This window comes from Equus asinus, chromosome 2 (genome assembly GCF_041296235.1).
Source record: "Equus asinus isolate D_3611 breed Donkey chromosome 2, EquAss-T2T_v2, whole genome shotgun sequence".
In the NCBI taxonomy this organism is placed as follows: domain Eukaryota; kingdom Metazoa; phylum Chordata; class Mammalia; order Perissodactyla; family Equidae; genus Equus; species Equus asinus.
This window is the reverse complement of record NC_091791.1, coordinates 136,006,450-136,029,931: the sequence shown is the minus strand read 5'-3', so window position 1 is coordinate 136,029,931 and position 23,482 is coordinate 136,006,450. Positions and strand designations below refer to the sequence as shown.

Sequence of the window (23,482 nt, the reverse complement as noted above, 5' to 3'; positions counted from 1 at the left end):
TTATCTATTATGGTTTAAAAGAACAAACCTTTATTATCTCATAGTTTCTGAGGCTCAGGAATTCAGGAATAGCTTGACTTGGGTGGGTCTGGTGCCAGAGTCTCTAATGAGGTTGCAGACAAGAAGTTGTAGTCATCTAAAGGCTTCTCTGGGGCTGGAGGAAATGCTGCAAGTGATTCAAAAGAGAGAGAGAGCATACACATGCACGCACAAGCAGGCAACCCAGACAGAAGTCAGTGTCTTTTATAACGTAGCCTCAGAAGTCACATACTATCACATTTGCTATATTTCCTACATCACACAGATCAACTCTGATACAATGTGGGAGGGATTACACAGGATGTGACTATTAGGAGGTACACATAATGGAAGGTCATCTTGGAAGCTGGCTGCCAAAGTCTGACCTCTGGCCCCCAAGGATTCATGTCCCTCCCACATGCAAACTACACTTTCCTCCTCCCAAGTCTTCCAGAAATTTTATCCCATTATAGCATCAGCTCAAAGCCCAAGATCTATCATCCAAATCAGATCTAGGTGTGGATGAGGCTTCTTAGGGGTAGTTCCTTAAGTACCGCAACTAAAATACAGTACACTTCTTGATCTGAAGACCTGTGAACTAAAGACAAGTTGTTTGCGAACGTAACCACTCAAAAACAGGGCCGGCCCCCATTTTTAGGATTCTTGTTGAAGCTCTGAGAAGAGCTGTGAACATTCTCAGTAACTGAGCCAATACACAAATGTCAGGTGTTCACAGACCTCAAGGTTAAGGTTTCCTGTTTGAGATATTTTTGCCACAATAACTTCTTTTCTTACTTAATACTATTAGAAACAGTATTGATAAATTTCCACATCTCCCAGAGTGGTATCTCTGGGGTGGCTGATCCTTAATATTATGGAAAAGAACTCAAGAGAACTTAACACAAATTCCTTGTGTTTTTGTTCTTTTTCCTGAAGTTTACAACTTGTCAAGGTGATCATTGGCTATGAATCATTTGCTTTACCTTCCTTGTGTTAAACTGATGTTTTATTTTGTAAACACTGCCCCAAGACTGCCTTGTAAGGAAGCCAGACTAGCTTACTGGAGCATAGGAGGCCACACAGAGAAGAACTGATATCCCAGTTGACAGCCAGCACCAGCTGCTGGACATGTGACTGAAGCCATCTTGGATCTTCCAGTCCAGCTGAGCCTCCAGCTGAATGCAGACATGAATGAGCCCAGGTAAGACCAACTTACAAAACTTGAGAAATAATAAATCATCATTACTTTAAGCCACCAAATTTGGGGGCAGCTTGCTTTGCAGCAATAGTTAACATGAATATGCTCCAATGTGGTAACGAGGTGGGTATATAAGTTGGGAGAGAAAAATAGAACTTGATAGCACTTGATTTTGAATGGATAGGATCCTTTTTATTTAAAAAAAAATTACTATTAACAGAGCACTTACTATGCATCACGCATTGTGCTAAGCACTTTATACATGTTATTTCATTTTATGTTCATAACAACTCCATTAAGTAGAAATTGATATATTATTTTGCCCAAGGTCACACAAGCATTAACCATTAGAACTTGTTTCAAGCCCAGGTATATCTGACTCTGAAGCCTGTTCTAACCATTATCTTGCTTTCCCATAAAAAAGGTATCTCTGAAAATTTACAGATCCAATAAAAGACACATTTAGTGACATTCAATTTTATACATGCTATGTTTAGTAAATATTTTTTAAGTCAGGGCCAGCCCTCTTGGCCTAGTGGTTAAGTTTGGCACACTCCACTTCAGCATCACAGGTTCAGTTTCCAGGTGTGGACCTACACCACTTGTGTGTCAGTGGCCATGCTGTGGCTGCAGTTCACATAACAAAAAAAAAGAGGAAGATAGGCAATGGATGTTAGCTCAGGGTGAATCTTCCTCAGGAAAAAAAATAAGTAGGTAACATGAAAAAAATAAAAATAAGCATATACTGGCATTTTAATTAGTAAATCTTGCTGCAAATAAAGAAAAATACACAACTTCTATTTAATACACAAATTAATATAAAGACAAGACAAAGATGGCACAGTAGGGTCATCCTTTTACACACCCCCTTCTTTTAAATACATAGCACAATATATAAAATGCAAAATGAGAAAATGAAAAAGACATTCATGGACTTAAAACACAAACACAAAACACTGAGCAGAGCTGAAGCTGATGTCTGCTGAACCCCAGGTCCAGAATGCAGTGGCAGCTCTGATTTCTGTTCCTGTTAAATAATCAAAACTAAAACTCCTTCCCTAAGAATAATTTAAAATGTCGGCTTTTAACTAAAGCCTACAGGACAGTACGATTCTGATTTTTTCCTAAGGTGAGGTTTCGCTAGGCAAGAAAATAACAGTAGACCTGGTACATTAAGGGGGGAGCTGAGCCAGAATATGTAGAACAGAGATAAACTTAGCTATCCTGGCATCCTCTTAGAAACAAGGCTCAAGACAAAGGAATAGGTTATAAATAAGGGAAGAGGACAAAACCCCAGAAAAAGAACTAAACAAAACAGAAATAAACAATCTTCCTAACAAAGAGTTCAAACAAAAAGTCATAATGATGCTCTCTGATCTTGGGAGAAGAATGGATGAACTCAGTGAGAATTTCAACAAAGAACTGGAAAATATTTAAAAAAAAAAACAATCAGGAATGAAGAATACAATACTGGAAATGAAAAATTCACTAAAGGGACTCAATGGCAGAGTAGATGATACAGAAGAATGGATCAGTGAGCTGGATGAAAGACTAGAGGAAATCACCCAAGCTGAACAGATAAAAGAAAAAAGAATTAAAAAGAACAAAACAGTCTAAGGGACACCTGGGACAACCTCAAGCACACTAACATCTGTATGATAGGTGTCCCAGAAGGAGAAGACAGAGACAAAGGGGCAGAGAATCTATTTGAAGAAATAATAGCTGAAAACTTTCCTAACTTAATGAAGGAAATAGACATCCAGGTACAAGAAGCACAGAGAGCACCAAACAAGGTAAACCCAAAGAGGCCCACACCAAGACACATTATAATTAAAATGTTAAGAATTGAAGATAAAGAGAGAATCCCAAAAGTCATAAGAGAAAGGCAACAAGTTACATACAAAGGAAACCCCATAAGGCTATCAGCTGACTTCTCAGCAGAAATCTTACAGACTAGAAGGGAGTGGCACAATATATTTAAAGTGCTGAAAGGAAAAAACCTACAGCCAACAATATTCTACCTAGCAAGCTTATCATTCCCAGAATGGAAGGAGAGAGAAAGAGTTCCCCAGACAAGCAAAAACTAAAGGAGTTTATCACCAAGAAACCAGCCCTACGAGAAATGCTAAAGGGACTTAATTAAGTGGGAAAGAGAGGCCCACAAATAGGAATAAGAAAGTTATCAAAAAAAAAATAAAAGCAATAAAGTCACTGGTAAAGGCAAATATACAGTAAAGGTAGCAGATCAACCACCTATGAAGATAATATAAAGGTCAAAAGATAAAAGTACTAAAATTATCTATTTCCATGATAAGAGGGTAACAGACACACACCAAAAAAGAGGTTAGATATGATATCAAAAACATAAAATGTGGGAGGAGGGGTGTAAAAGACTAGAGCTTTTAGAAAGAGGTCAAACTAAAGAGACCATCAACTTAATATAGATTGCTGTATATGTAGGTTATTATATATGAACCTGATAGTAATCACAAACCAGAAACCTATAATAAATACATAAAAAATTAAGAGAAAGGAACCCAAACATAATACTAAAGAAAACCATCAAATCACAAGGGAAGAGAGCAAGAGAAGAAGAAAGGAACAGAGAAGAACTACTAAAACACTCAGAAAAAAAAGTAACAAAATGGCAATAAGTACATACTTATCAATAGCTACTTTAAATGTCAATAGACTAAATGCTCCAATCAAAATACATAGGGTGGCTGATCGGATGAAAAAACAAGACCCATATATATGCTGCATAGAAGAGACACACTTCAGACCTAAAGGCACTCACAAACTGAAAGTGAAGGGATGGAAAAAGATACTCCATGCAAATGGCAATGAAAAGAAAGTTGGGGTAGCAACACTTATATCTGACAAAATAGACTTTAAAACAAAAACTGTAACAAGAGACAAAGAAGGGCACTACATAACGATAAAGGGAATGATCCAACAAGAGGCTATAACACTTGGAAACAGCTATGCACCCAACATAGGAGCACCTAATTATATAAAGCAATTAACAGACATAAAAGGAAATAGACAGTAACACAATAATACTAGTGGACTTTAACACTCCACTTACACTAATGGAGAGATCATCCAAACAGAAGATCAATAAGGCAACATGAGCCTTAAATGATACATTAGACTAGATGGACTTAGTAGATATATACAAAACATTCCATCCAAAACCCACAGAATACACATTCTTTTCAAATTCACATGGAACATTCTCCAGGATAGATCACATATTAGGCCACAAAACAAGTCTCAATAAATTTAAGAAAACTGAAATAACACCAAGCATCTTTTCTGACCACAATGGTATGAGACTAGAAATCAACCTGGAGACAAATGAAAATGAAAATACAACATGCCAAAACTTATGGGATACATACAGCAAAAGTGGTTCTAAGAGGGAAGTTTATAGCAATACAGGACTATCTCAACAAACAAGAAAAATCCCAAATAAATCTAACAGTGCACCTAAAGGAACTGGAAAAAGAAGAACAAACAAAGCCCAAAATCAATAGAAGGAATGAAATAATAAAAATCAGAGTAGAAATAAATGAAATAGAGACTATAAAAAAATAGAAAAAAATCAATGAAACTAAGAGCTGGTTCTTTGAAAAGATAAACAAAACTGACAAACCTTTAGCTAGACTCACCAAGAAAAAAAGAGAGAAAGCTGAAATAAATAAAATCGGAAATGAAAGAGGAGAAATTATAACAGACACCTCAGAAATACAAAAGATTATAAAAGAATACTACAAAAAGCTGTACACCAACAAACTGGATAATCTAGAAGAAATAGATAAATTCCTAGAATCATACAACCTTCCAAAACTGAATCAAGAAGAAATAAAGAATTTGAATAGGCCAATCATCAGTAAGGAGATCAAAACAGTAATAAAAAACTCCCAAAAAACAAAAGTCCAGGACAAGATGTCTTCCCTGGTGAACTCTATCAAACATTCAAAGACATAATACCTATCCTTCTCAAACTCTTCCAAAAAATTGAAGAGGAGAGGAAGCTTCCAAACTCATTCTATGAAGCCAACATTACCCTGATACCAAAACCAGACAAGGACAACACAAAAAAAGAAAATTACAGGCCAATATGACTGATGATCATCAATGCAAAAATCCTCAACAAAATACTAGCAAATCGAATACAACAACACATTAAAAAGATCATACACCATGATCAAGTGAGATTTATTCCAGGGGTGCAGGGATGGTTCAACAGCCACAAATCAATGAACATGATACACCACATTAACAAAATGAAGAATAAGAATCACATGATCATCTTGATAGATGCAGAGAAAGCATTTGACAAGATACAGCATCCATTTATCATAAAAACTCTAAATAAAATGGGTACAGAAGGAAAATACTTCAACATAATAAAGGCCATATGTGACAAACCCACAGCTAATATCATTCTCAGTGGAGAAAAACTGAAATTTATCCCTCTAAGAACAGGAACCAGATGTCCACTTTCACCACTCTTATTTAACATAGTATTGGAAGTCCTAGCCAGAGCAACCAGACAAGAAAAATAAATAAAAGGGATCTAAATTGGAAAGGAAGAAGTAAAACTGTCACTATTTTCAGATGACATGATTTTATATATAGAAAACCCTAAGAATCCACTAAAAAACTTTAAGAAACAATAAATGAATATGGTAAAGTTGCAGGATACAAAATCAACATACAAAAATCAGTTGTGTTTCTATACACTAACAACAAAGTAGCAGAAAGAGAAATTAAGAATACAATCCCATTTACAATTGCAACAAAAAGAATAAAATACCTAGGAATAAACTTAACCAAAGAGGTGAAAGATCTGTACGCTGAAAACTATAAAACATTGCTGAAAGAAATTGAGGAAGACACAAAGAAATGGAAAGACATTCTGTGCTCTTGGATTGGAAGAATGAACATAGTTAAAATGTCCATACTACCCAAAGCAATCTACAGATTCAATGCAATCCCTATCAAAGTTCCAACAACCCTTTTCACAGAATTAGAACAAAGAATCCTAAAAATTATATGGAACAACACAAGACCCTCAATAGCCAAAGGAATCCTGAGAAAAAAGAACAAAGCTGGAGGTATCACACTCCTTGATTTCAAAATATACTACAAAACTGTAGTAACCAAAACAGCATAGTTATCACACAAAAACAGACACACAGATCAATGGAACATAACTGAGAGCCCAGAAATAAAATCACACATCTATGGACAGCTAATTTTTCACAAAGGAACCAACAACAATGGAGAAAGGAAAGCCTCTTCAATAAATGGTGTTGGGAAAACTGGACAGCCACATGCAAAAGAATGAAAGTAGACCATTATCTTTTACCATACACAAAAATTAACTCAAAATGGGTTAAATATAAGACCTGCAGCCACAAAAATTCTAGAAGAAAACATAGGCAATACACTCTTCAATATCAGTCTTAGCTGCATATTTTCAAGTACCATGTCTGACTGGGCAAAGGAAACAATAGAAAAAATAAACAAATGAGACTACATCAAACTAAAAGGCTTCTGCACAGCAAAGGGAACCATTAACAAAACAAAAAGACCACCCTACACTTGGTAGAAGATATTTGCAAACCACATATCTGATAAGGGTTAATATCCAAAATATATAAAGAACTCATACATCTTAACAACAAAAAAACTAACAACCCAACTTAAAAATGGGAAAAATCTGAACAGACATTTCTCCAAAGAAAATATACAGATGGCCAATAGGCACATGAAAGGATATTTAACATCACTATCAGGGAAATGCAAATCAAAACTATCATGAGATATCACCTCACTCCCGTCAGAATGGCTATAATTAACAAGACAGGAAATAATAAATGTTGGAGAGGATGTGGAGAAAAGGGAACTCTCATACACTGCTGGTGGGAGTGCAAACTGGTGCAGCCACTTTGGGAAACAGTAGGGGGGGTGGGATAACTAGTGGGCCAGCCCGGTGGCACAGGGGTTAAGTTCACAGGTTCCACTTTGGCAGCCTGGGGTTCACCAGTTCAGATCCCGGGTGCAGACCTACGCACCGCTTGTCAAGCCATGCTGTGGCAGGCATCCTACATATAAAGTAGAGGAAGATGGGCACAGATGTGAGCTCAGGGTGAGTCTTCCTCTGCAAAAAGAGGAGGATTGGCAGCAGATGTTAGCTCAGGGCTAATCTTCCTCAAGAAAAAAAAATTGAGACTAGAACTACCATACAATCCAGGTATTCCACTGCTGGGTATTTACCCAAAGAACATGAAAACATGAATGTGTAAAGATACATGCACCCCTTTGTTCATTGCAGCATTATTCACAATAGCCAAGACTTTGAAGCAACCTACTTGCCCATCAAGGGGTGAATGGGTAAAGAAAATGTGGTATATATACACAATGGAATACTACTCAGCCATAAATAAGGATGAAAACTGGCCATTTGTGACAACATGGATGGACCTTGAGGGTTATGCTAAGCAAAATAAGTCAGATGAAGAAAGTCAAATACCATATAATCTCACTTATAAATAGAACATAAAAATAACAAAGAATCACATAGAGACAGAGGTTGGACTGGTGGTTATCAGAGGGGAAGGGAGGAGAGAGGAGGGCAAAAGAGGTGATTAGGCACATGTGTATGGTGATGGGTTGTAATTAGTCCCTGGGTGGTAAACGTGATGTAATCTACACAGAAATCGAAATATATAACAATGTACACCTGAAATTTATATAATGCTATAAACCAATGTTACTGCAATTTAAAAAAAAGAAACAAAACTCAAGGGCTATTTGAGCCTGGATCGATAGCAAATATCTTAACTTGATATAATTCTTTATGCCTTTAGTTGTGAACATGTAGCTGTAAAATCCTAAAAGATTATAAAGTGAGGTCATTATTCTATAAAAGTAGTGTTTTTCCTTTGTAAAATGCAATAGTGAACTCTAACCCTTTCAGGCAAAGATTTAAGTTTTTTCCATTGAAAATTACAACTACATCTTTCCAGAATCTGTTTTCAAATCTGGGGTAGAATTTTATTTTGTTTTATTTTATTATTTTTTGTGAGGAAGACTGGCCCTGAGCTAACATCTGTTGCCAATCTTCCTCGTTTTGCTCGAGGAAGACTGTCACTGAGCTAACATCTGTGCCAATCTTCCTCTAATTTATGTAGGATGCCACCACCACGCTTGGGATCTGAACCCACGAACCCTTGGCAGAGTGTGCGAACTTAGCCACTACGCCACCAGGCTGGTAGAATTTTAAAACTTTGTTTTCTGTGATAGGCAGAGTAATGGCACCCTAAAGATGTCCACATTCTAATCCCCAGAACCTGAAAATATGCTCCTTAAATGGCAAAAGGGACTTTGTAGACGTAATTAAATCAAGGATCCTGAAATAGGGAGATTATCCTGGATTATCCAGATAAGCCCACTGTAATCACAAGGGTCCTTATAAGAGGAAAGTGGGAAGTCAGAGTCAGAAGAGGTATGATGACAAAAGTAGAGGTCGGAGTGATGTGGGGTCATGAACCAAGGAATGCAGGCAGCCTCTAGAAGGTGGAAAAGAGAAGGAAAACTTACTGTTCCCTAGAGCCTCCAGAAGGCATGTAGCCCCATTGACACCTTGATTTCAGCCCCAAGGATTCCATTTTGGACTTCTGACCTCCAGAACTGTAAGATAATATATTTATGTTGTTTTAAGGCACAGATTTGTGGTAATTTGTTACAGCAGCAACAGGTAACTATATTCCAACTATTTTTAGCCATATTTATAATAGGGAGAATTTTTTCTTATTGTAAAAGAAAAAGCAAATGAGAAGGCATTCTAGGAAGATAGTAGCTTATTCTGGCTTCTTTCCATTTCCAAACTCATCAGTAATCAGATATGTAAATTAGAGTAACAATGATATATAACCTTACAATCATCAAAATGGCAAAAAATTTAGATTCCATTCATTAATGGAAGAGATAGAGATTGGGGAGAATATTTTCATATATTGCTAGTGGAAAGCAATCTGGCATCACCTGTTAAAATCGAAAATACATTTGTCAGGGCCTGCCCGGTGGCACAGCGGTTAAGTGCTCACGTTCCACTTTGGTGGCCCAGGGTTCACCAGTTCGGATCCCAGGTGCAGACATGGCACCACTTGGCAAGCCATGCTGTGGTAGGTGTCCCACGTATAAAGTAGAGGAAGATGGGCATGGATGTTAGCTCAGGGCCAGTCTTCCTCAGCAAAAAGAGGAGGATTGGCAGCAGATGTTAGCTCAGGGCTAATCTTCCTCAAAAAAAAAAAAAATTGCCTTTTCATCCAGCAATCCACTCCTGGAACTCTAACCCACAGAAATAAAAGCACCATTATTAAGGACATATTTAAATGTATTTATAGTGGCTTTGATTATAGTGGAAAAAACTAGAAACAAAGTGCCCTTCAATAGGATAATGCTGAATAAATTATGGTACTTTCATACCAAAAACTATTATGCTGCCATTAAAAAGAATTAGAGAATGAAGTTGGACCACTGCCTCACACCATATGCAAAAATTAATTCAAAATGGATCAAACCTAAATGTAAGAACTAAAATTATAAACCTCTTAGAAGAAAACAGGCATGAATCTCTGTGACCTTGGATTAAGCAATGATTTCTTAGACATGACGCCAAAAGCATAAGAAATGACCAAAAAAATCGATAAATTAGACTTCATAAAAATTCAAAATGTTGGTGTTTCTAAGGACAAAAGATAAAAAGCCACACACAGAATGGGAGAAAATATTTGCAAATCGTATACATAAGAGATTTATATCTAGAATATATAAGAACTCTTACAACACACAATAAAAAGACAACCCAATTAAAAATGGGCAAAGGATCTGAATAGACAGTTCTCCAAAGAAGATATACAAATGTCCAATAAGCACATGAAAAGATGGTCAATGTCATTAGTCATCAGGGAAATGTGAATCAAAACCATAATGAAACAATTCGTCACACACTAAGATGGCTATAATCAAAAAGAGACAATAACAAGTGTTGTCGAGGATGTGGAGAAATTGGAACCCTTGTGCATTGCTAGTAGGAATGTAATATGGTGCAGCCTCTTCAGAAAACAGGCAATTCCTCAAAGAGCTAAACACAGAATTGCTATATGACCCAGCAATTCCATGCTTAGGTATATACCCAAGAGAATTTAAAATGTCTACACAGGGGCCGGCCCCATGGCCGAGTGGTTAAGTTCGTGCACTCCGCTTTGGCGGCCCTGGGTTTCAATGGTTCAGATCCTGGGCATGGACATGGATGGCACCGCTCCTCAAGCCATGCTGAGGCGGCTTCCCACCTGCCACAACTAGAAGGACCCACAACTAAAAATACACAACTATGTACCAGGGGGCTTTGGGGAGAAACAGGAAAAATAAAATCTTTAAAATGTCTACATAAAACCTTGTACATGAATGTTCATAGCAGCATTATCTGTAGTAGCCAAAAAGTGAAACCAACCCAACTGTCCATCAACTGAGGAATGGATAAACAAAATGTATATCCTTACAACAGAATATTATTCAGTTAGAAAAAAGTACTGATACATGCTACAGCATGGATGGCCATCATAAACATTATGCTAACTGAAAGAAGCCAGACACAAAAGGCCACATATTATATAATCCCATTTATGTAAACTGTCCAGAATAGGCAAATCCATGGAGATAGAAATTCTATTGATGGTGCCAGGAGCTGGAAGGTGGAAGGAACCGGGAGTGATTTGGGATTATGAAAATGGTCTAGGATTAGACAGTGGTGATGGTTGCAAAACCTTATGAATACACTAAAAACCATTGAATTCTACATTGTAAAAGGTTGAATTTTATGGTATTTACATATCTCAAAAAAAATTAGAACTTTATCAGATGACTTAGAGGGGCAACCAGACAAGAAAACATTTGTCATCTGATCAGGTCGGAAGCCAAGAATTTCATTTTATTTTATCTTTATGTAACTGGTTTTTCTATTTGTGGAAGAAATATAGTTTCCTTTAAAAAATATTTACATAAAAAAATGAAGTCAATATACATAATAGTATTAAAGAAAAGCAGTCAGTAATAATGTATATAGCAGACCTTGAAGATTAGAACAGTCCTAGTGTTCCATTGAGCATTTTTGAAACCCAGTAATACTGCTTACTACACCATTCAGTTCCCAGCGCCAAGCGTCTCTATAACGTAACCCTTAGATACGTTCTTTAAAGTACAATACTTCCTTCAAGGAAATTGTCAGGGATTTGCCCTCTAGATTACTCATCACAGGATTTGCTCCTTTCCATATCACTAGCCCGTCATCCCCACTGGCTCTACTCGGAGCCAGAGTTCCTAAATTGTGCAAATTGAGGCACCTTGGGGCACCATGAGAAAAACAGTGATACTCAGCATCTTTTGGATACCATGCAAACTTATAGTTCCAGGTATTGTTACCTTAGATGGCACCACATTCCTTTCTATGATGTCATATCTTTGTGAAGCTGGGTTTGGGGGCATTGCTGTAATAAAAAGCAAGTACTATGCAAACATCAATGTGGCAGAAATGAGGATGGCAGTGTCCAATCTGATCCCATTTTGAGAAACTGTGCAGTGCCCAAAAGGCACATGATTCCATTAATAATTGTGATCATTTAAGATAAAAAATTATCACTTTTGTTTTAATTTACTGGGGTTTTTTTAAGATTTTATTTTTACTTCTCCCCAATGCCGCCCAGTACAGTTTTATATATTTTAGTTGTGGGTCTTCCTAGTTGTGGTACGTGGGACGCCGCCTCAGCATGGCCTGATGAGCGGTGCTAGGTCTGCGCCCAGGAGTCAAACCGGTGAAACCCTGGGCCACCGATGCAGAGTGCGCGAACTAACCACTTGGCCACAGGGCCAGCCCCTATGGTTTTTCTCCAACAGCTATTAAAGTTATTAGAACCTAACTAAATACATCTAACTGGGGTCAGCCCCATGGCCTAGTGGTTAAGTTCAAGAGCTCCGCTTGGGTAGCCCAGGGTTTCGCCATGGGCGCGGACATAGCACCGCTCATCAAGCCGTGCGGTATCCCACATGCCATAACTAGAAGGACCCACAACTAAAAATACACAACTATGTACCAGGGGGCTTTGGGGAGAAAAAGGAAAAATAAAATCTTTAAAAATAAATAAATGTATGGGGCCAGCCCAGTGGCTCAGCCGTTAAGTTCGCACATTCTGCTTTTCAGCGGCCCGGGGTTCGCCAGTTCAGATCCCAGGTGCGGACACGGCACCGCTTGGCAAAAGCCATGCTGTGGTAGGTATCCCACATATAAAGTAGAGGAAGATGGGCATGGATGTTAGCTCAGGGGCAGTCTTCCTCAGCAAAAAGAGAAGGATTAGCAGTAGTTAGCTCAGGGCTAATCTTCCTCAAATAAATAAATAAATCTAACTGTTAGGTATTTCCTTTGGCCAAGGGACTCCATGAAAAAATTACTGAAACTCTAAAGATGCCATAAACCAAGAAAGTTCGGGAACATCTGTTATTTACTTCTCCATATATTAAATACACCCCAAACTTTCCAGAGTTCTTTAGTTTTCCTGCAACATTCCTGTGATATATGAGTCAACATGTTAAAGAATCAGTCTCTCCCATCGGGGGTGTATATGTAGAAACACCTCTTAATAGGAAATGCCTGTCTTAAGTACTTGCCTTAAAGTTAACGAGTAAAATAGAAGAGGTTATCTTCCCCCTCGAGAGAGCAGTAGGATAGTGGCTAGAGAGGCAAAGATACAGTCTAGTTCCTAGTTCCCCAGGGTCACTTCATAAGCTATAAAAATGACAATGAGACACCAAGGCCACTCAACACACATCTGTAGTCAGGAGTGCTTACCTGTCTGGACCAGAGAATTCAACACCATCTACTATCACCAGCCAGGATATCCTGGAGTAAATCACGCTACTCCTGATTCCTCCTCTCAAATTTTCTACTCCAAAAGGAGCTTCCTATAACTCAACCCCAGCTGCAGTTATTGTAATAAATTATGCAGTATGTTAGGGCCACATGAATCCAAGGCATTACACTGTGATTTCTACTGCATTAAATATGTATTTCTATAAATATGTGTTTCCATAGTTACAAAGGCAAAACTGTATTTTGAATTAACAAATAATGGACTTCTTTGCATTTGTAATTATTTAGCTCATTCATAACAATTTTGAAAACGACTAAAAATCAAATATTTAGGGTTTCTATTCTTGAAATGAGACACAAACTAATCAAAATACACTATTTAAAATGTTTAAACCAAATTCACATTCACAGTATATATAAATGTATAGCATATTCACACATACTTAAAAAAAAAAGGGAAAATTTGCCCATAATCAAAACTTTATTGAAAAACTGACACCCAAATAGGAGATCACTGTTGTACACCTTACAAAATTAAACATAATTACATTATCTTGGTAGATTAACTAGAATTACTGAACTGATAAGGCTTTCTGCGATGTAACACAAATTCAAGAAGCTGTGTGGATCATTAGTGCTGCTTTCTTCTAAATGAGCACCCTGCAAAAGAATCACAAGAGCGTATTAAACACTGGCCTAGTCTATCTTTGCCATAGTTTCAACGACAACAAGTACTTTTTAAGTATAAAATAAGTTTTGGGAATATTACATTAATGTTTATATACAGGTTAGCCTTTAATATCAGAAATTTGCTATAATAAATCTTCTATATTTCAATTATTCTGATGTGACTATAACTGTCACTCCTATTTCTCACATGCTATAATGGAGTTTAAGACCACAAGCCTGAATTCAACAGTTAAATTTTAGATTTTATTTTTCCTTTTTCTCCCCAAAGTCCCCTGGTACATAGTTGTATACATATATATTTTTTTTTAGTTGTGGGTGCCTCCAGCTGTGGCATGTGGGACACCGCCTCAGCATGGCTTGACAAGCGGTGCCATGTCTGTGCCCAGGATCCAAACCAGCGAAATCCTGGGCCACCGAAGCAGAGTGCTCGAACCCAACCACTCGGCTTCTGGGCTGGCCCCACAACAGTTAAAATTTTAACGTAAGGTGTCAAAGATGCAATCTTAATTTTTAGGAACTATTCTGAATTATTTTCCCAAGAAAGTAATTTTGATTAGAATTCTTTTCAGATCTACTAGGAACTCTGGTATAGATACACTCTGTTAATCATATGTCAGCACATGAGCACAAAATTCCAAGATCATGGCATGATATAAAGGTTTCAGAAATCTTCCAAAGACACTTTTAAGAGCAATACTGCAGTTAAATATCATACACTGACTTTATACTTAGATCCCACCAGGGCACACCAAATAGATCTCGGATTTGTTGCCAATCCACTTATGACTCTTCCAGTGAGAACAAGGACTCACAAGCAAATTTCAAATATCACTATGGAATTATAGATCTATAAGTACTACTATGGAAAACAATATACATAATTAATATTTTCTTACTGTGTAAAAGTGAAAGACGAAGTAAAATTGGATTTTTATATTAACCATTAAATAGGTGCTCATGGAAATCAAACCTCTGGCATTTTAATTTATACATTAGTTATCTGTTGCATAGCTAGCAATGATAAAAACTGTCTTACGTCATATGTACCAAATACATAGGAAACAAAATATTCACAAGAGAAATTTGAAAATCCTATGGTTTCAAAAATCCAAATGTCCTATTGTATGTAGTCCTTTTGTTCCATTATGGTTTATGTTTAATATTTCAAGTTAAGCAAACTAAGTGACTAAGTACAACACAATGAGGTGTTCCAAACTAAGGAAAATAATAGTTAAAGGAATTCTGTGCAAGTTGAAGAGTATAAACTTATCCAGTTAATAGGGCACTCTACTGAAAGAGCACACAATGAAAGATAAAATTATTTTGGTAACCATGAATTTAAGATTTCTTTTAGGGGCCGGCTCTGTGGCCAAGTGGTTAAGTTCGCGTGCTCCGCTGCGGCGGCCCAGGGTTCAGATCCTGGGCGCGGACATGGCACCGCTCATCAGGCCACGTTGAGGCGGCGTCCCACATCCCACAACTAGAAGGACCTGCAACTAAGATATACAACTATGTACAGGGGGGGTTTGGGGAGATAAAGCAGGGGGAAAAAAAAAAAAAAGATTGGCAACAATTGTTAGCCCAGGTGCCAATCTTTGAAAAAAAAAAAAAGATTTCTTTTAAACTGGTTTTTCCTCATCACTGCATTAGAAAATGCTAAATGATATACCTTCTGTGAGCCTGGCCTTTCCTCCTGTTGGCTGGCACAATACTGTTGAACAACCTACACAAAGAACCACTGTCTGAGCATGGCTGAAAACCGTAGTAATCTTGTAGCAACCTAAAAAAAAGGGCAATGTTAAAAGTGAAAAGCAGAAGAAAATAGAGCATTTGTTCAACATATATCTAGTAAAGACCTTATAAAAAATTAAGAACTTCGATGCTGTGCAAGCCACATATGTAACTTAAAGTTGTCCAGCAGCCACGTTAAAAAAAAAGTAAAAACAAAATAAAACACACAAACCCAGCAGGTGAAATTATTTTATTGAACTCAAGATTTTCAAAATATTATGATATCAACATGACTTTTTTTTTGCTACATTTTCACAATCTGGCGTATATTTTACACTTAAAGAATATTTCCATTCTGATTAGCCACATTTCAAGTGCTCAGTAGCCACATACGGCTAATGGCCACCATACTAGGCAGCACAGCTTTACATTTTAAAGAATCAGTACACTTTTCACTGCATCGTGAAAAGAAAACTCGTCATCTGAACAGCTGAAAAACTTAGTCAAATGTCATATCCCTTTGGAGTCCCATCTTCACCACCCCTTCAACTGTTTCTAAAATCGTTTGACTACGTTTATGATGAAAACGTCCCTTACGACGTTTCCAATTCTGTAATCCCACTTCTACTCAACAGAGGGTCCTAATGTATCTAAATATACACACCACACTAGCAATCCCTATAGAAATTTTCCTTGGGACGGGAACTAAAATTTAAAATATTACCTGGACATTTTACATCCATAAAATAAGAATTCGGACTTTGAACTAGCCGTTTCTTTTTATGTTTTTTCTTTTCCTCTTCCAAGGACGGATGTAGTAAATCTCTTGCCAACTGAATAAAAAAGCATATTATTACTACTAGAATGAAACCACAATGCTGGCAGATTTAACCATAAGTGAAATATACATGCAAAAATAGGAATAATAGGCATACTCGGCAGAGGCAACGCTTCAGATGTTAGTGACTTTTTAAAGCCTGTTAACTTTCATCAATACTTTTTAGAATGCGTGCGTTCTCCAAGTCCCGGTAAAGGGGCTCTGTGAAGGTCAGGAAGCATATGGTAAGCATATGGTAACCCTGTTCTTGTTTAGTCAACTGAATAATAGTCCCCAATGAAAACAAAACTGCGGTGCTAAGTAAGAACGTGACCCCGACCCTGCCCGCTGAGAGAAGTCGCCGAGGCAGACCGAAAGTGCCTGCGCCGGGGCGATTTCTGCCTCCGGGGCTCAACATCTGATCTGACTTGAACTCTGAGCTGCTGGGCCGTGGCCGTCTTGGACGGAGTTAACATGTCAGGCAACTGCAAAGACAGTTTTTAAAAAGGAAACAAGCAGGAAATCGCTTCTGAGAGGAGGCAGAGGGGGTGAGAACCATGAACCACAAGAGCAACTCGACTCCGAAACCATAACCTCTCGGGCGCCCACCAAAACCAAGACGGCTAAGTTACCCGGGCAGTTGTCCACTCCCAGCCACGGACACCAGAGACCGCAGCCCTGGGCGGCCCGGATCCTCCCCGCCCCACGCCCAGGCAGGGCCGCCACGACGCGCTGCCTGGGCAAGTCCCGACTAGTCCGCCACGCGCGAAGGGCTGCACGCTCCGAGCCGCCCAGCCGCTTTCGGCAGGGGCCGCCCGACCCCGGGGTGTGCTGGCCTAACTCGCCCCGCTGGACCCTTGACAGAGTGAGAAGCCCAGCACAAATCCGAAGCCCGAAAGTAAACAACTCACAGGCATGCTGACGCTTCCGCAAGCCCAGCCCGTCCAGATCTCTAAGGCGACACACACCCTAGCGAGCCGCACGCGAGCTGCGGCGCGGCATCAACTTCCGGGATAGAGGAGGCTGGGAGGAGCGGAGCAGCGGGGCGGGCGGGCCGGTCCGCTCTAGGCGCTGCTCTCGGTGGTGGGGGACGGCTCTGGCCGTTCCGCAGATCCCAGACGAAGGAGAGGCTCTGAGGCTCGCGCCAATCCGAGAGCCCCAACCCCGCGAACCTGACGGTCTCCAGGGCGGGGCCGCCGGTCCTAGAGCTCCGCGCTGGACTAGCCCGGCTGGGAAACCGCCTCGGGCTTTAGCTGCAGAGACGGAGCGCTGGCGGCCGCCCCGGCCCGCGGCATCGCGGAACAGGGCCGCTCGGTCGCTGTCCGGCCAAGCCCGTCGGCCCTCGGTGCGCTCTGCGGGCGGTGCCGCCCGCTATTGTCTGTTCTTTTGTGTATTAAAAACAGTATTATTAATTAAAACTTTAACATGTGCCAGCGAGATTATGAAAGAGGCTTGTATACTTGTGCATCCAGCTTCCAAGTTACCGGTTATTAAATTCTTTGCGGGATGCGTCTGTGCCTTGGGTATGCTTTGCCTTGAAAAAGTTTCTTTTTTCCTTTGGTGAGGAAGATTGGCCCTGAGCTAACATCTGTTGCCAATCTTCCTCTTTTTGTTTGAGGAAGATTGTCGCTGAGCTAACATCTGTGCCAGTCTTCCTCTATTTTGTATGTGGGACACGGCCACAGCATAGCTTGATGAGCAGTGTGTAGGTCCACGCCAGGATCCCACTCCCAAATCCGACCACCAGCAAGCAGAGTGTGGGAACTTCACTACACCACGGGGCTAGCCCCTAAAAAGTTTTTAAAAGCACTGTCCTGCCTGCTTAGTTCACGTCAGGCTATTTCCTGTCCTCTGAGGATTATGCCTACTTCCCAGAGGGGACAACTCAAGCCTAAAAAAATGGCGCGTGTCTCAGATAGCCAGACATGAAATGTCTTTGATCAGGAAGACAAGCTTGAGGGATGGGTGTGAGCGAGTGTGATTGAAAGCTAAGAAATCACGGAGAGAGGCTTGACCAGAAAATTGTCCTAGACAGACGTTCTCAATCATCTTTTATTTCTCTTTGCAAAAATAATACGTGTATTCTGCACATTTTGGAAAATGCAGAAAAATAGAAGAAAATTAAAATTACCATCCAGAGATAAACGTTGTTAACATTTTGACCTATATCCTTCCAAACATTTTTTATTCACCTGCATAGGTTTGTTTTGGGTTTGGGTTTTACATAATTGGTATCATCTTGTGCATATTCTTTTTTAGACTTTATTCCCCCCACACGCTTACCATATAATGAACATTACTCCATGTTACTACATGTTTTCCTATGTTATGACTTTTAATGGGCACACAGCATTCATCGTATGAATATATATCCTTTCATCTGTACACTAAATTGGAATTAGGCTTGGGTTTTTTAATTTAATAAATATTAAACATTCTCAGTGAGATAAGTATATAGAGTAATACAATTGTGTAGGCAGAATAATGGCCCCCAAAGCCTTCAATGTCCTAATCCCCATGACCTGTAGTTACATGGCAAGTATAATTAAGGTTGCTAATTAGCTGATTTTAAATAGGAAAATTATCCTGGACTGGCAGGGTAGGCCCAATGTAATCACAAGTGTCCTTAAAAGTGGAAAAGGAAGGCCGATAAAGAGAATCAGAGAAAGAGATGGGGTGACAAAGAAGGGCCTGAGAGATGCTATGTTGCTGGCTTTGAAGATGGAAGAAGGGGCCATGAGTCAAGGAATGGGGGCAACCTCCAGAAGCTGGAAAAGATAAGGCCTGGACTCTCCCCTAGAGCCTCCAGAAGGAACACAGTCCATTTTAACCCAGCGAGACCCTGGTCAGACTTTGAACTACAGAACTGTAAGATAACAAATCTGTGTTGTTTTAAGCCACTCATTTTGTGGTAATTTGTTACAGCAACAATAGAAAACTAATACAATAATGGAGACCCATGTACCCACCACCCAACTCGTCAAATCTTGGCATTCAATACTCCTCCCCTGCAATTTTTCACTATTAAAATAACACTGCAGTAAAACATTCTTGCAGATAAGTTCCTCCCCGTGGAGCTGTCAGGAGCCCAGATTCCTACTCCTCCAGGGTAACGAATCAAGGATACTTCCCTAGACTGGAGCAGGGAAGCCCGTCTTCCCCTGCTTCTCCAAGATACTTTGTTCATCCCAACAAATCCCATTATCTCATACTGTGTCTAGGAACTCTTTAAGTCAATGATCCTCAAACTTGGTTGCACATTAGAATCACCAAAGGAGCATCCAGTCAATTAAAATAAAGTATTTGTGGATGGGATCCAGGAAGTAGTATTTTTTAGAACTCCCCAGGTGCTTCCATGAGGAGGCAAGGTTGAGCCCTACCTCTCTAACCTCTCCAGGGGGCTCAAAATTTTCAAAAGCGAATCCCAGAAAGAACAACAGGCTACTCCTGCTTAAAGCTAGAGAGAGGAAAAAATACAGAGAGAAAAAAAAATTATTAATTAATATTCGAAATATCCAGGTGACATCTCCCAGTACTGTCTTGCATGCCTAGAGGATCAGGTCTCAGGCATTCTCCTCCTCTCCCTGGCGATTGCTTCCTGCAAACTCTCACTGTCTGCTTAAATCTCTAAGGAAGAAAGTGAGCTACTTAGAGGCCAGGTGCTCTCTCCAACTTCACTGTCTCCCCACAGCTCGTAGTGAAGGTGTTTTATGAAGATGCCTGAGATCAGCAAAAATTAATGCAAATGTCATCCCTCCCTTTGCTGAGCTCCTGCAGTGCTTATTGCCTGCATTAATCATTGCTCGATAACCACTGCTATCTTGTGTAGTTTTTCTTTTTATGTTCTTGTACTTCAGTTTCGCTTTCCTTGTGTCTACGTCTTCTCTAAAAGTACATAGGCTTCTTAAGATCAAGAGTTGGTCTTATCTTCTTACATGCCTACTACTGTGCATAAGTGCAGGAATGTGTCCACTGAGTGACATACTCAGTGTAACTGACTCAATGGTCATTCTTTGAGGACTAACTGTTCTGCCTCTGGTTTATCCAGAACCCTTCTTTTCCAATCATAACTGTACTAGGTTCTTCTTGATACATGCCTTTGGTCTTTCCTCTTCCTCAATTTGGTATGATCAAAAGACCACTGAATTCTGAATTCTAAGCCTCAGTTAACTTGTTTCTAAAATTGGGAAGACAATTCTTAGCCCTTGTAGGGTTAATGAGATATTATGGTGAGCTCTTCACTTGGAAAATGTGTACAGGCAAAATAAATGAAAATTATTCTGTTTTCCCGTTAGATAAAAGCTGATTAAAAGGCTAATGGGTCAAAGGGCTCAAAGTACTAAGAAGAATGGTGCTCTATTTATTCACATTAAAAAACTTATTCAACTATTTATGGAATGTCTGCTATATACAAAGTAGTAGGCAATGTAAACCCTGTTTCCTAGGAGCGCAGAAGCTTTTCAACTCTAATAGCCACTTAACCTCTTTAAGTTGTTTCCCAACTGTAAAATGAAAATATTTATACCTATTTCCTAAGGTAATATGAAGATAAAGTGACATAATGCTTGTAAAGTACATAGTATACTGCAAGTGTTCAATAAATGCCAACTGTAATTGCTAGAGCTTGTTGATGATATAGAAATCAGTTGGCACTGGGAATCGGGCTGATGGTGATTTCCCTCATAAGGAGTTGTAAAATGCAATGTTTTTAGAATGGTTCTCCCTTAAGGAAGAGTCTCAATACATTCTGTCTGCAGAAAATACTTGCTGGAGTCTTAGCTTTGAATTGAAAGCTGAGCAATTGTTCTTTCAAAATCCAATAGGTGGCACAGGAGCCACTTGTAGTGCAGGACAAGCGCTGGCCAGCAGAGAGCTTTATCTTCCCATTTCCAGAAGGCCTTTGTCTTGGGCATGGTGTTCTAGTCTGTTACACAGTCACTCCATAAGAAGATGTGCATAATAGACTCTTTAGATGTACAGACCATGGTTATTATGGGTTTTCTTAAAGGAAAAAGAGATGTGGCTTAGAAGGCAGTTGAGACTGAGTCTAGTCCTCCCCAAATATGTTCCCCTAAGTATTCCACTCGTCTGAAACTAGTTAACTGTATTACACTACTTAAATTCTGAACTGCCCTTACATGAAAGTTAAATACCATTGGCTCTAAATATATTTTTTCTAGAGACACATAGTCCAAAAATCTAGTAGAACGTCTGTCGACATTATCAATCATGCCAGCCCAGTAGTCATTGGGTAGCATAGACTCTAAAGCGGGGGAGCACTAGGAAGTGAGCTGGGGAGAGTCGTGTTGCTGATCTATAGTGTTTGCTAATTTCCATAAATGTTTCCACTATAGCGAATTTCAAGTCCTAAGATGAAGTCACTTTATACAGAGTATGGAAGAGATGAGTACAATCTCCTGATCAGGTAATGCCAAAGTCTTACTTTAGGAATATTTCCATTATCATCAGAAGTGCTGGTAAAATATCCATATTGATGATTTGGGCCTTCCTTTTCTCTGTCCTCTGATCAAAAAGCAGAGAGCAGGACTGAAAAATGGGAGAAAGAATGGACTACTAGACTAACCAAACTGGATGACTGGCCTTGAATAAAGAAGAGTTGACCTACTTGATCATTGTACCTACCTGAGCACAACACATACAGACGAAGAGCTCTACAGGATGTTGCTCTCTGACTTACGAATAAAGAGGTGATTGATTTATTTATTATTATTTTTAAAGATTTTATTTTTCCTTTTTCTCCCCAAAGCCCCCTGGTACATAGCTGCATATTTTTAGTTGTGGGTCCTTCTAGTTGTGGCATGTGGGACGCTGCCTCAGCATGGCTTGATGAGCGGTGCCATATCCACTCCCAGGGTCCAAACCGGCGAAACCCGGGGTCACCGCAGCAGAGCGCGCGAACTTAACCACTCGGCCACCGTGCTGGTCCTAAAGAGGTAATTTATTAAATGTGGAATTTCAGGTTAGCAAGGGACAATCCACTCCAATTTTAGTCAGCTCTAATTGTTCCTTATATCATGTCAAAATCTGCTTTCTTTTAACTTAATCTATTGAAGTTCTGACCCAGGAAGAGAACATAGAAAATACATGTTATTCGTTTTCCAAATGACAGCCCCAGAGCTAATTGAGGATGGTGTTTTATCTCCTCTTGGGCTTTACTTCTCCAGGATGAATATCACGGGCTCTTACAAACAGTATTTGCAATTTCTCATCACCCGTTTCATGTTTCTCTGGACATGCTTTAATTTACCCACGTCCCTCTTAAAACAGTCCCAATGACTGAAAACACTGCCAGCTCAGAATCACAGAGAACCATTGACTTGTCTTGTTCTGATCATCATATGTGTATCAATACAGACCAATATCACATAAACTTTTTTGGCAATACAATGGCATCACGCTATTGATTTATATAAACTTACAGCTGACTAAAATCCTAAGTCTTTTTAAGTGTTATTAGATCTCATATCCCTTTTGCTATGACTGCATTTTAAGAAATCTAACTCCGGTGAATATACTAAAAACCATTGAATTGTACCCTTTAAATCAGTGGATTGAATAATATGTGAATTATATTGCAATAAATCTGTTAAAAAATCTAAGTGCAGGAAAGAAAGATGAATGTATTTTATTAACACTAAATTTTGCATTTTATTAGATAACTGCTAAATTTTGCCAGACACGTTATCATTATATAACCCTTTCAAAATCTTTTTGAGTTCTAGAGGAATTAAGAAATTTGTGCAAGTGGAGGAGGAGAGATTTGAACCCAGGCCTGCTCAGGTTGCCCATGCTCATGTCATGCTCATTCTACCACACCACATTGCTTCTCTGTCTGCGTGCTAGGCTTTGTGACTGGTGGCCAGTTAAAGTCAGTGGGAGGAGGTCTGCCAGGCAGGCAGAGCTTCAGGACCATGTAGACCCTCAGAGTAGTTTCAGGTGGTATGGTGATTTAGAGAGATTCAGGGTTAGAAAGGTCTAGAAGGTAGGTGTACCATAAATGGAGCAAATATGATTATTGGCAGTTGTAAAAGTAGGGGTGATGGAGTGGTGGGGAGATGTTGGGAAG

The 23,482-nt window shown here is 39.3% G+C and overlaps 1 protein-coding gene across 2 annotated transcripts; it reads right to left on the bottom strand.

The window, feature by feature from the left end:
• Positions 1–13,619: 13,619 nt before the first annotated feature.
• Positions 13,620–17,746, bottom strand: RPS27L (ribosomal protein S27 like). Of its 2 annotated transcripts, none has more exons than XM_014850776.3 (4): positions 17,307–17,746; positions 16,303–16,411; positions 15,517–15,627; positions 13,620–13,817 (listed from the first exon to the last, which is right to left on the bottom strand). In XM_014850776.3, exons 1-4 carry the CDS (start codon positions 17,310–17,312, stop codon positions 13,789–13,791), a joined length of 255 nt encoding a protein of 84 aa, XP_014706262.1. In that variant the 5' UTR covers positions 17,313–17,746; the 3' UTR covers positions 13,620–13,788. The 2 variants fall into 2 exon arrangements, with proteins under 2 accessions (XP_014706262.1, XP_070360561.1); XM_070504460.1 differs by lacking the exon at positions 17,307–17,746 and adding an exon at positions 17,028–17,046.
• Positions 17,747–23,482: the final 5,736 nt, after the last annotated feature.